The sequence below is a fragment of the Corythoichthys intestinalis genome, chromosome 21 (genome assembly GCF_030265065.1).
Source record: "Corythoichthys intestinalis isolate RoL2023-P3 chromosome 21, ASM3026506v1, whole genome shotgun sequence".
Classification (NCBI taxonomy): Eukaryota; Metazoa; Chordata; class Actinopteri; order Syngnathiformes; family Syngnathidae; genus Corythoichthys; species Corythoichthys intestinalis.
In genome coordinates this window covers 24,329,994-24,342,578 of record NC_080415.1, presented here as the reverse complement: position 1 = coordinate 24,342,578, position 12,585 = coordinate 24,329,994, and the positions used below count along the sequence as shown (strand labels likewise).

Sequence of the window (12,585 nt, the reverse complement as noted above, 5' to 3'; positions counted from 1 at the left end):
CACACAGAAATCACATTGTTTGATTTTTAAAGAATTTATTTGCAAATCATGGTGGAAAATAAGTATTTGGTCAATACCAAAAGCTCATCTCAATACTTTGTTATGTACCCTTTGCTGGCAATAACTGAGGCCAAACGTTTTCTGTAACTCTTCACAAGCTTTTCACACACTGTTGCTGGTATTTTGGCCCATTCCTCCATGCAGATCTCCTCTAGAGCAGTGATGTTTTGGGGCTGTCGTTGGGCAACACGGACTTTAAACTCCCTCTACAGATTTCTATGGGGTTGAGATCTGGAGACTGGCTAGGCCCCGCCAGGACCTTGAAATGCTTCTTACGAAGCTACTCCTTTGTTGCCCTGGCTGTGTGTTTGGGCGATCATTGTCATGCTGAAAGACCCAGCCACGTCTCATCTTCAATGCACTTGCTGATGGAAGGAGATTTTCACTCAAAATCTCTCGATACATGGCCCCATTCTTTCTTTCCTTTACACAAATCAGTCGTCCTGGTCCCTTTGCAGAAAAACAGCCCCAAAGCATGATGTTTCCACCCCAATGCTTCACAGTGGGCATGGTGTTCTTCGGATGTAATTCAGTATTCTTTCTCCTCCAAACACGAGAACCTGTGTTTCTACCAAAATGTTCTATTTCGGTTTCATCTGACCATAACACATTCTCGCAGTCCTCTTCTGGATCATCCAAATGCTCTCTAGCGAACCACAGACGGGCCTGGGCGTGTACTTTCTTCAGCAGGGGGACACGTCTGGCGGTGCAGGATTTGAGTCCCTGGCGGCGCATTCTGTTACTGATAGTAGCCTTTGTTACTGTGGTCCCAGCTCTCTGTAGGTCATTCACTAGGTCCACCTGTGTGGTTCTGGGATTTTTGCTCACCGTTCTTGTTATCATTTTGACACCACGGGGTGAGATCTTGCATGGAGCCCCAGATCGAGGGAGATTATCAGTGGTCTTGTATGTCTTCCATTTTCTAATAATTGCTCCCACAGTTGATTTCTTTACACCAAGCATTTTACAGTACCTATTAAATATTCAGTCTTCCCAGCCTGGTGCAGGTCTACAATTTTGTCTCTGGTGTCCATCAACAGCTCTTTGGTCTTGGCCATAGTGGAGTTTGGAGTGTGACTGACTGAGTTTGTGGACAGGTGTCTTTTTTTATCGATAATGAGTTAAAACAGGTGTCATTAATACAGGTCACGAGTGGAGCCTCGTTAGACCTTGTTAGAAGAAGTTAGACCTCTTTGACAGCCAGAAATCTTGCTTGTTTGTTGTAGGTGACCAAATAGTTATTTTCCACTCTAATTTTGAAATAAATTCTTTAAAAATCAAATAATGTGATTTTCTGGGGGGGGGGTTTCCACATCCTGTCTCTCATGGTTGAGGTTTACCCATGTTGACAATTACAGGCCTCACTAATATTTTCAAGTAGGAGAACTTGCACAATTAGTGGTTGACTAAATACTTATTTTCCCCACTGTATATCCAGTTCACTGCTATGATGTCAAGTGCTTACCTTAATCGACCTTCTGCTACACTTCCTTTGTCCACCTTACTGACAAACACGCCACAATCTCCCGGTAAATAAGGATCGTTTACCCCTTCTGCGATATCAAAGCCGAGTGCTTTCAAATCCATGTCCTGCAATAAAATGATATATTAATTCACTAGGCCAAATAAAATAGCCGATTGGCGACTTACTCTGCGCTTCTCAAACTCTACAACTTCCGTCTCCCATTCAACAGAGTCCATATCGATGGCGGAATCATGTGAGCTGTGAGCCATTAGCTGGCGAAAACGTGCCTCCTTTTCCAACTGGTCATCCATTTTTTCTCTGCAGGCAAATAATAACACATTAGGTATCATCTTGGTAGCAAGAACACTATTTGAAGTCAGTTGAGGAACTTAATTGTAGCAAAAGTACTACTATGCAGTTTGAAAACTACCACTAGGTAGCAATAATTCCCAATAAGAGACTCAACTGTAGCACCCCTAACATCAAACGTCTGAACCTGAAGGAAAAACACATCAAAACAACTCACTTGAGTTCTTTAAGCTCTCTTACGGCGTCGTTCTTCTGCTTCCTGGTGTCGTCTAGATTCCTCAGCGCGTCTGCCAGGTCGCTCACAGCCCGGTCCCTCTCTCGCCTCAGGTTGTCGCACAACGTGCTAAAACAAGGACATCAAACTAAATGTGTCATCGCTACAGGGTGTAAAGGTATGTCACTCTAGTTAAAATCAACATGCGCAATTGTTGAGGAGCCATGAAATGTCAAAAAGCATACAAGCTTATATAAGTGTGATCTCACCGAACACTCTCCCTCTCTCCCACGATTTTGTCTCTCTCCTGAAAGGCCCAGTCTCGGCGACACTTGGCCACTTCGGCCTCCTGCTGAGCCTCCTTTAGCTCTTGACTGACAGCTTCGTATTGCTTCCTGAGCATCTCCATCTCCTTATTGGCTCTCTCCATGTCCAGAGTGACAGAGTCTTGTTTCTGAGGAGGGAAACAGCGAAAGACAGTAATTAACAACTAGTAAGACTAGGGGTGAAAGTGGGCGGGAACGGTCAGGAAGGCAGTTCCGGTATAAGATTCAGGGCCGGAACGCAGTTCCGGTATAAGATTCAGGGTCGGAACTCTGTTCCGGTATACGGTGCTTTTAATTCTGAAAATATGCCGGCAACTGTCAAAACTCTATGTAAAAACAAAAAAATACAAAGCTGCCACACATGCATTTCATCTCCAAGAAGAAATCAATCTACCAACATCAGATTTACAAATATGTAATTTGATGTTGGTAGATTGTGTATACAAGTGTCACACTTGTGTATACACAAGTGTTAACAACAAGCATAATAAAGTGCTTGTGTTGGGTAATCCGTTTCCTCCAATATTTATTATTTATTTCATTCCACGGACGGCATGGAGGTTTCCCCAGCTGCTGCAGTTATCAGAGTCTGACGATGATGAGTCACATCAATGTGCGAATTCAGGCAGCAAAGCATCACGCCTGGACTCTTTTATCCCTTCAATTGGCTGACATACTAACATGTGATCACCAGATATAGTTAGCTCTGATTGGTTCAAATGTGCATGTTTGTCTGAAACAGCCCAAAAAAAAAAAAAAAGGGGGGGGGGGGGGGGGGGCAATGCAACAGAAAATGGATCAAATCTTAAAGAGCAAGGAAAGCGTTAAGGTGGCTTACTTATCATATTTTGTTTTATTTGCTCTGATGGGGAGGTTCAGAACATTTTAGCTGTCAATGTGCACTTTGGACTTATATTTGTTCATTTATGTTAGGCTACTTATTAATTTCCTTATGATTAAAAAAGTCAATGTTTGCGCGATCTTCAAATTATATTCCATTTCACTCTGCATAATATCAGTAATTTGTACTTATTTTTCTGAATGTATGTAACTTCTATCCTTATTATTAAAAAACACAAAACAAGTTAATGTTTACATTATCTTCAATTTTAAGATACATCCTATGTTCTTAAGTAGTTAAAATTGAGATTTGGGATTTAGTATGTGAGGAAATGAGGGAAAATAGAGATGTTGGTTGGGGTTATAGCTGTTTTTGTTAACTTTTATTTTGCAAATCATTGAAAAAATACAATTTTTAATGAAAATCAGTTTTTGTATGTGTTATAGAAATAACTGACCAAAACAGTTTTCTTTGCATTTCAGTTGTTTTGACCCCCCCAGATAAATAAATAAATAAAATTAAATAAATATATAAAATTTCTGGCTCCGCGGCAACCTTCACGTTGGGGAGTTCCGGCAAGAAATTCTAACCACCTTCACCCCTGAGTAAGACCACTTTTACACAACAACGATTGTATGCAATAACGAAAAAGTGGCGTTTTGCCGGTATTTTCATTCAGTGTTTACACGAGCATTATGGGTGGGGAAGACTGCGTGCACAAGGAAGCGCAAAAGTGCATGAAACCTCAGATATGCCAATTTAGAATGCATTGTAGGTTGCAGCACCACCAAAGCTTGATTCCTACGTGCAACCCTTCCCTTTTGCCATTTCCTTTCGTACTGGTCAAATAGCAACATGGCGAAGTGCATCAGGCAGAGTAATGTTGTGTGGAGTGTTGAGAGGGTAGAGCTGTTGCACAACGTAACTATAAGCTACAAAGCATGAAATGCCGTGTGCAAGGTTGCAACTTGAAATGTTTTAATACACTGTCGGACTGTCCGAGTGCACTGACGTCATCAGTACCTTCACCCCCTTCACTGACAATTATATTGGGGGATTATCGCAACCGACTGTTCTGGAGTACCGAGGTCAGTTGTCACCAAAACTCACTTTTGCGTTATCAACTGTTTAGACGGCGACGACAGGGAAGAGTGTTTAAGATTTCAACTCTGGAAGGCATTTTCAAATGTTTGCGTTTTCAGCCACCCAAAACGCTGTCGCCATGTAAATGATGAGCCTCTCTGGAAAAGTTTTTGCGTAGCCACCTCCCATTATTCGTCTAATTAGAGTGGCGTTATAATGGTTTGTTTTGAAAGTGTTTGCATTTAGTTTTATTGATTTGGATGGAGACACTGCCCTCTAGTGGCAACAGTTAATATGAAACCACTCATTTAAGATGGCTGAATCCAGCTGCTCCCTGTTAAGACCAACATAAGGTAAGTTTTTGTTTGAGTAAATATATTTTTTATACATTCATAATTGAGTTTTTAGGCATATTTGGCCGTTTTTGTCGGACGATTAGCATTTTATAGCACTCAAGCTAGTGGAATTTTGCTATGCGAGTTATCCAATTGTTCTTTTGTTGTACTTAGATCTAGTGCTGCAACGATGAATCAACTATCTCGAGTAATTCGATTAGAAAAATGCTTCGAATCAGATTTTGCTGCTTCGAGGATACGTTTAATTAAAATGACATTGAAATGGTTTGTTTTGAAAGTGTTGCATTTACTTTTATTAATCTAGGTGGATACACTGCCCTCGAGTGGCAATAGTGAATATGCCATAACGTAAGATATGTTTTTGTTTGAGCTCATGTTTGTTTATGCATTTTTTATTTAGTGTAGAAGTATATTTAGCAGTTTTTTCTCTGGGAATATGTGTTTGAAAGATTTGTCAAGAGCACTGTAAAAAAAAAAAATAATTGTTTAAAACATTAGCATTTTATAGTTTTTAAACTAGCGGACTTTTACTATGCAAGTCAGCCAATTGTTCTTTTGCTGTACTTAGATCCTCATTTATTCATTTTTTTTTAATATCTTCTGAGGCTAAGCTAAGGTATTTTATGTAAATTCATTTACTGCACTTGTGAAATAAAAGTGCAATTCTGCATTGTTTGAAAAAACGCTTAGGAATTTTATTTTGTATTTGCATTTATTGCTCTTTAGAAAGCAATCTTATGAAAATGTAATTATTATTTTATTTAAAAATAATAACATTGAATTAAACTTTTTTTTAATTGCATAGTATTTAACTTCCTGTATCTAACCTGCAGATCATTTCCATACATAGTATTTAACTAATTTCCTGTCATTAACAGCAACAGATATCCAATTCATTTGAACTAATTTTTCAATGCCATTGACGGCGCTAGACGTCCAATCCATTTTGACTGGCAGAGTCAAAATAGATTGGACGTCTAGCGCCGTCTATGGGAGCCAAAGAGTTCAATGAATGCACTATAGTGGGTTAAAAAAGCAAAAATAAAGGTGGCAAAAAATATTCGAACTATAACCATCTAAAGCGTTAAATTTAGTAGAATTTGTACAATTTCCCTAATAACATTTTTGTTTGCTGCTGTTAAAAAAAGTGGGTCAGCATTCGCATAATTAAGGAGAAATCGCTAACTGCTCATGTTCTACATTGAGAAAATAAGCAGAGTTGGTGAAAGCATTAATTAAACCTGTGGCTGAATTGAATCCTGTGGCGTTAAGTGTTTGGATTCATTTTTTTAACTTCTAGAGAAAGTAAAGCTGTATGCACTGATCTTTTTTTTTTTTTGATGGAAACAAAAAAATAAATAAACAATGCGTGGAAGCGTGCCAGAAGCTCAAACAAAATAGAATTCATGACCATTATATTAGATGAGATGAAAGGATTATCGTCAGTGGAATAAATCAATCGGCGCATTTGTAAATAAATCTCCCGTCTGGCCGGCTGTACCTGTCTGGCCTGGTAATACTCTCGCAGCAGTTGATCTCGCTGGATGATGGCCTCAGTCCTCTCTTTGCGGGCCACGTCTCGCTCTTCGCAGACCGTTTCCATGTCTTTACAGGCCTGGCTGAGCTCCTTCTGCGCCTCCGCCTTGTCCTTCACCTCGTGGCAGTACTTTTCCAGGAGCTCGTTCTTCTCGCAGACAGCTCGGTCCCGGTCCATCAGCGACGAGGACAGCTCCTGTGTCGTGGCGCGAATTGAAGAAGATAAAAAGATTGTTCTTGAAAAATTCGGTTAAGGGTTCAACATAGGTTGATACTTAGGATTATTATTTTGATAGTTGACTAATTATGAATTATGTTTGTGATTAGTTGACTAATCAGTTCATATTTAAATATCATTTTCGTATTATAGAAATCAGGGATTACTGTGTTTACTGCATTTTTTTTGTTTTTCTAAAAAATAATTAAGTTTAAGTTAAAATATTTAGGGTTTTTTTTTTTTTTTGCTTTTAATTTAAAATATGTAAAAAAAAAAAAAATTTTTTAAACTTAAAAAATACATGAAAGACCATTTACTTTTTTCCTTTATTTAAAATTCAATAATTTCAAATTAAAAAAACAAAAAAAAAAACAAAAAAACACTCACATATTTCCTTATTTAAATTATCAATTAAAAAATAAGGTAAAATAGCATATTTCCTTTTTTTCCTTTTACAATTAATATTTAAATAAAATAACCATTTTAAAAACTAAAAAAATAAAGGAAAAACATATTAACATTTTTTCTTGAATTAAAAACAAATATTTATATTCAAATAAAAAATTCAAACAGAATATTTATTATTCACTCATTGGCTGTCATTGATGGCGATCGGTGTCCAAATCATTTTGACTGACATTTAAAATGGATTGGATGTCTATCACCATCAATGGCAGCCTAGTTAAGAGGCTAAAAGTCAATCATGTCTCTTGGCAATTCATAGACAAAATAGTTTTCAATTAACTTGTGGCGGCTCCACTACCTTAAACCAACGTAACTCTGACCTGTCGGAGAGCCTCCAGCTCCTCATTGGCCACCCGCCGCTCCGAGGACGTGTTCTTCAGCTTGGCCTCAGCCACCTCCAAACCGGTTTGAAGCCTCTCCACCTCTTTGATGACCTGGTCACGCTCGCTCATAATCAGGCGGTACTCGCTGATGACCGAGTCGCGCTCCTCTTTGTACTTCTCGCACTCCTTGGCTGCTTTGAGCTGTTGGGTTTTAAAGCGTGTGGCCTCCGATTGCAGCCGGTCCATCTCGCGCTGAAGCTCCACGTTCTGGGCGGCCGCCTTGGAGAGCTCCTGCTGATCCAACCTGGAAAAAAATCGGGATCGTATTACCGAGCTGCGAGTGGGAGGTCGTCGTTTCCCACTTACCTCCGCATGGACGACGAGTACTGCTGCTGGTAGTGGATGGCGGCATCCCTCTGCTTCATCAGCACGTCCAGCTGCTTCTGGAGGTGTCGCTTCTCCTCCTCGGCGTGGTCCAGGCGACTAAGGTCGGCGTTGTGATTGGCCGTCTTGTCGTTGTAGAGCTTGCGGAGACCCTCGTAGTCGCTCCTCACGCTCTCTAGTTTATCCACAGCAGAGTCGTACAGCTTGTTGAGGGCGTCCGAGGAGCCCTCGCGGATCACCTGACAACAAACACACAAGGTCACGGACACATTAGAAAAAGGGGGAAAAAGCTAGCAAAGAAGGTTTTTTACCTCCGCCAGTGGGTGAAACCTATAGAAGATGGAATAGTGTATTCGACTCTCTAAACTTGGTTTAAGATAATTCAAGAACGAATATAGGGAATATTTTCTAATTTATGGGATAGGTTTGAAATAATCAATGGAAGAGGTGATTAACAGGGTTCATACGGGTTTCCTCAAGTTCAATTTAAAATTTTATAAGGCCAATTTTTAAAAACTTAATTCCTATTTCACAGCCATATCGACAAAGAAAAACAAAATCCGTGAATTGGTGTTCATTTATTTCTCGAAAGTGGAAATGCGGAATATGTGCAGGATGTTCGAATGCACTATTTTGAATAGGCTACACATGCGACACCACCACAGCGCAGACACAGACCACAGGCCAAGTAGAGGCGTTCTCATTAGCATTAGCATTTAGCGTGGTGAGCGTCATCTTAAACTCTAAGGCAACCACAACACCTCTGCTTTCACGGTTGCTGTGGACCCAAACGATGTGTGAAGAGCCACTCTCACAAATCCAATAGCAATCATAGTTCGGCTGGGATGCAGGGGGCTGCAGCAATAGCAGCTAGTTGGCTATTGTTAGCTGTTGTCGCTTTGCTTACATTAGCAGCTTGCTGGCTGGCTTTAGCTTCTGTCTCTTCAGGCTTGTGAGCAGCTGGCTGTCTTATACAGGCAGATTGAAAAACGCCGGCAATGGAGGGAGTTTGTTTCTTTCATGTCATGGAGGTTATGTATTTGGACGATTTAGCATGTGACTGTAGCGCTTTCATGCCCTTTGTACCAAGCTGAATTTTTTTTTTTGCATACGATGCAAAAAGCCCCGAGCACACTGCTATCCACTGGTTTGAGCGAAAGGCGAAAGGATTGTTTACTCAAACACACTTCGTTGAATTTACATTTCCGATCCCACCAATATGAAATGTATGGCTAGGTGTAAAAAAAAAATTAATAAATAAATCTGTGTAGTGTAGAGAATGACGTTTTGTCAGGACTCCCGTTGTGACATGGGAATCCCATGGGACGGGATTTTGACCCGGGGCTTTGTTGCATTCTCAATGATTGGCTCCACCACCCTGTTTATTTTATTTAGGCTATGTTATTTAATCAAAACGACAAATGACACTTTTGAGGAGAAATGAGACACGGTGAAGTTACATACATCGTACATTTTAAGACCCAGATATGAAAATTCAATACTATTTCAAAACTTTTTAAGGTATTATTTCCAAATTCATAAATTCAATGCTTTTAAGACCCTGCGGGAACCCTGGACTAAATTTGGGGGTAAAGAGGTCAAAGTTCAAAGGTAACATAGGTCAGAAAATGAATTTTGCGCTAACTTGATAATGGATTAGTCTATTTCACCCAATTTTGCAGGGTAGGTGTTATGATGAGAAGAGAAAGGGTCAAAGGTCACAGAGGTCAGAAATACAGCAATGCTTTGAATTTTGCTGTTCAACCCGAGGTCTGCTCTCTCAGAGTGCTTCTCTAATTGTTTTTTTCCACATTAAATATGAAAAAACCTTCCATGATTGTACCACGGGAATAGAGAACCTGTGATTAATCTTAAATTTTTCTAGACAAAAATGCGCGAAATGAATAAGTCCAAACATTTTTTAAAAAATATTTAGACTTAAATATTCTGTCAGAATCTGTCAGGAACGAGAAACACTGCCAAGAGAAACTAATTTCAGGAAAGTTTTTTTTGTTTTTTTTAAAACACATTTTATGAAAATAAGGTTGACAAATTAAGATTTTTTTCTACTTTCAAACATATAATAAGTTGTAATTTCATTTTTTCAAAAACGCTTAAAATAATAATGGTATTGTCAGAATAAATTACATATCAAATCATTTTTAATTAAATGAAAGCTGAAATCAGATTCTTTTAAATGTATTTTTATGTAGCTATAGCATTTCTTTTAGAAAAAATACTATAAAAAAAATAATATTTAAGTCTAAATTTAAATATATTTTGAAATCATTTACTATGTTTATTAAAAGAAGCCCAATAAAAGTCAGAATGTTTGCTGCCACAATTCATGAGGTTTGACTCATAAGTCAAATTTTTCCTTCCACTTTCGATTCTCGCCAAGTTAGGGCACTCTCAAGCCAACGCCAACTCATCAAGCCTCACTCTCTGCTGCCCCCGCTGGCCAGGTACCTGCTGGTGCAGCATGCGCATGTCGGCCACCTCTCGCTGGTCGTCGTCTCGGAGCCTGCGCAGTTCCTCGCAGGCCTGCTTGGCGTGGTTGTGCTCACGGAGCAGCTGCACATTGTCCAGCCTCACCGCCTCCAGCTCATCTTTCAATTGGCTTTGCTCGCTCGCCAGGCGGCTGTGCAACGTGCTGGAAACATTCAGATGTGGAAAATTGTCACATAAACATAACTAGTAACGATAGACAAAAAACATACGAAGACTCCCTCTAGTGGTATATAGAAAGATCTCTGAATCCAATTGTAGAGAGTATACTGTATTAAGGAAAAAGCCTTTACAATGAATAGAGGAAAAAAAACAATGCCACCAAACCAGCCAGAAGAGTAAAAGATTGTTTTCCCAGGGGTTGCGCAGTCTAAAAATAGTCGCTGTGATTTAGTGTGTCAAAAGGCCAGCTGTGCGCTGTTCTAGCTTATTATCGTGCTAATTACTTTAATTGTGCTGACAGTCAAAACAGTGCCTTATGCAACAGAGCTTCAAAGTGCAACTTGGATGGTGAACGTACTTCTGCAAAAGAGGAGCGGTTCAATAATCATAATCACATTTTTAGTTTATGTAAATTGTCAGCCGTATTCAATCTTCCATATAGACTTCAAAGGGCGTACTGTATGTAAGCGCACTGATTAAGTTCAAATATGACATCTAGAAATCTAAATTTGAGAATATATGAATATATGGTGAGAATATTAAAGAAGAAATTTCATGAAAAAGTCCATATATGAGGAAAAATAAGTTTTTGGAATGTTTTTAAATGAAAATGTTAACTCATTGGCTGCCATTAAAGGGTATGTAACGGAAAAGGGGGTGTGAGACATCAATAGAACCGTTATGTGCCAAGATAACAAATATTGATAAAGTTAACAAAAAAATCAATCACATTAATGAGCAATTATCGAAAATAGATCGAAAATGACGAACATTTCCGAAAGTGTTCCGGGAACAGCCGAATGGGGCGGGGACGTCACAACAAGTGATTGACAGTCGAGGCGGAGCCAGGTGCCATTGTTTTTTATCGACGAGAGAGTAGCGTTCGGGTTTGTTTGACCAAAACATCACTAAAATGGTTCAAAACTGCTGTGCTATGTGGTGTACAAATAGCTATTTATCGGAATATAGTATCCATGAGTTCCCGAACGCGAAAAAAAAAAAAAGCTGGACTACGCAGACAATGGGTAAAGTTCGTCCGTGCAAAGAGGGCTAATTTTCTAGACCCAGCCTCCGGCACGGTTTTCTGTTATTTTCCAACTGAAAGCTTCTGGAAATATGGACAAGTGAAATCGGGTTTTGCTGCAAGATTGCTGCTCAAAGCGGATGCGGTGCCCACCATACACCAGCCACCTAAATGTCCCGAGATATCAAGAAAGAGGACGATGACTGGCAAAGGAGGCTAAGGCTAAGCAAAGGAGGGGAGCAGCCAAGCTTGAAATGGCCAGAGTGAGTACTCTTTTATAATAAAAAAATATCACGCATTGGATACAGGACTGGACACATGCATAAATTATCGCTCGTAAAATATATAGAACAAATCCTCTGATCCCATTCATATTTGTGTCTGTTGGCAGAGCGAAAAACTATGATAATAAATGATAATTATTCTATACATTACTTTATTTTGCAGTCACAGTGTATCAGCTTCACAAAAAGAAATGCAAAAAATATCATTCGTTGTTTCCCACACGATCTGCTGCTGATGTTTCATCAGTGTCATTGCTCCCCTCAATGACCGTTTCATTACGCTGCATTGGCGTTCGTTTGGGCTCAAACTGGTAACCTAAAACACCAATTAAAGCTTCGTAACTCTCCTCGTCACCATTAGATGAACATTCGTTACGTCCTTCTACGTCGGATTCGTCGCTGAAACTAGAAACGAAATTGTCTGCCATCATCGCCGCCATTCAGTATTAAAGCACTGAGCCTTTTTTCTTGTTGAAGAAAGACTCCTCACTGTCAATTCTGAATTCTCTTTTATTGACAACGAGGGGTGTTTCTTCATGAGGGAACCTGGAATATGTGCAGGACGAACACAATGCAACAGCATAAACAGCTCAAAACACCGCTAATTCTCCCCTCACTAGAAGGAATTATATTGATGCAGACAGGCGCTGCCCCCCGAGTGGCCGGTGGCACTCTCTTCACTTGAAATGACGTCACACACACAATCTGCCAGATCTCGGGCGCCGGTCGTTTTAGCTTGACAATAGAGCCAAATTTCTCTCATTTTCTTGTGTGTAATTACACGAAGTGGCATGATATTAATACAAAAGGCATGCGCTTATGGATAAATGATGGAATATTAACATTTTCCCAGGGCATGACATACTCTTTAATGGTGATAGACATCTAATCCGTTTGAACGGGGAGACGCTGGCAGCAAGTTAATTTTATGAAAGTGTAAAATATGAGATTTAAATTGTAGTTGTAAGGGAGAAAAACAACAGTATGAAAACCAAACTCATAATTTTTGGACTATATGGCACAAACTG

The 12,585-nt window shown here is 39.6% G+C and overlaps 1 protein-coding gene across 2 annotated transcripts in view; it reads right to left on the bottom strand.

Annotated features, from left to right (window-relative positions):
* LOC130909749 (disks large homolog 5-like) overlaps positions 1-12,585 on the bottom strand; it is a 58,867-nt gene that overhangs the window by 19,837 nt on the left and 26,445 nt on the right. For both annotated transcript variants that reach the window (XM_057826537.1, XM_057826538.1), the window contains exons 5-12: positions 10,049-10,232; positions 7,562-7,818; positions 7,193-7,499; positions 6,156-6,386; positions 2,318-2,502; positions 2,052-2,177; positions 1,711-1,843; positions 1,526-1,650 (exon numbers count right to left, since the gene is read on the bottom strand). In XM_057826537.1, coding sequence (XP_057682520.1) covers positions 1,526-1,650; positions 1,711-1,843; positions 2,052-2,177; positions 2,318-2,502; positions 6,156-6,386; positions 7,193-7,499; positions 7,562-7,818; positions 10,049-10,232 — 1,548 coding nt within the window. The remainder of the gene's footprint in view (positions 1-1,525; positions 1,651-1,710; positions 1,844-2,051; positions 2,178-2,317; positions 2,503-6,155; positions 6,387-7,192; positions 7,500-7,561; positions 7,819-10,048; positions 10,233-12,585) is intronic.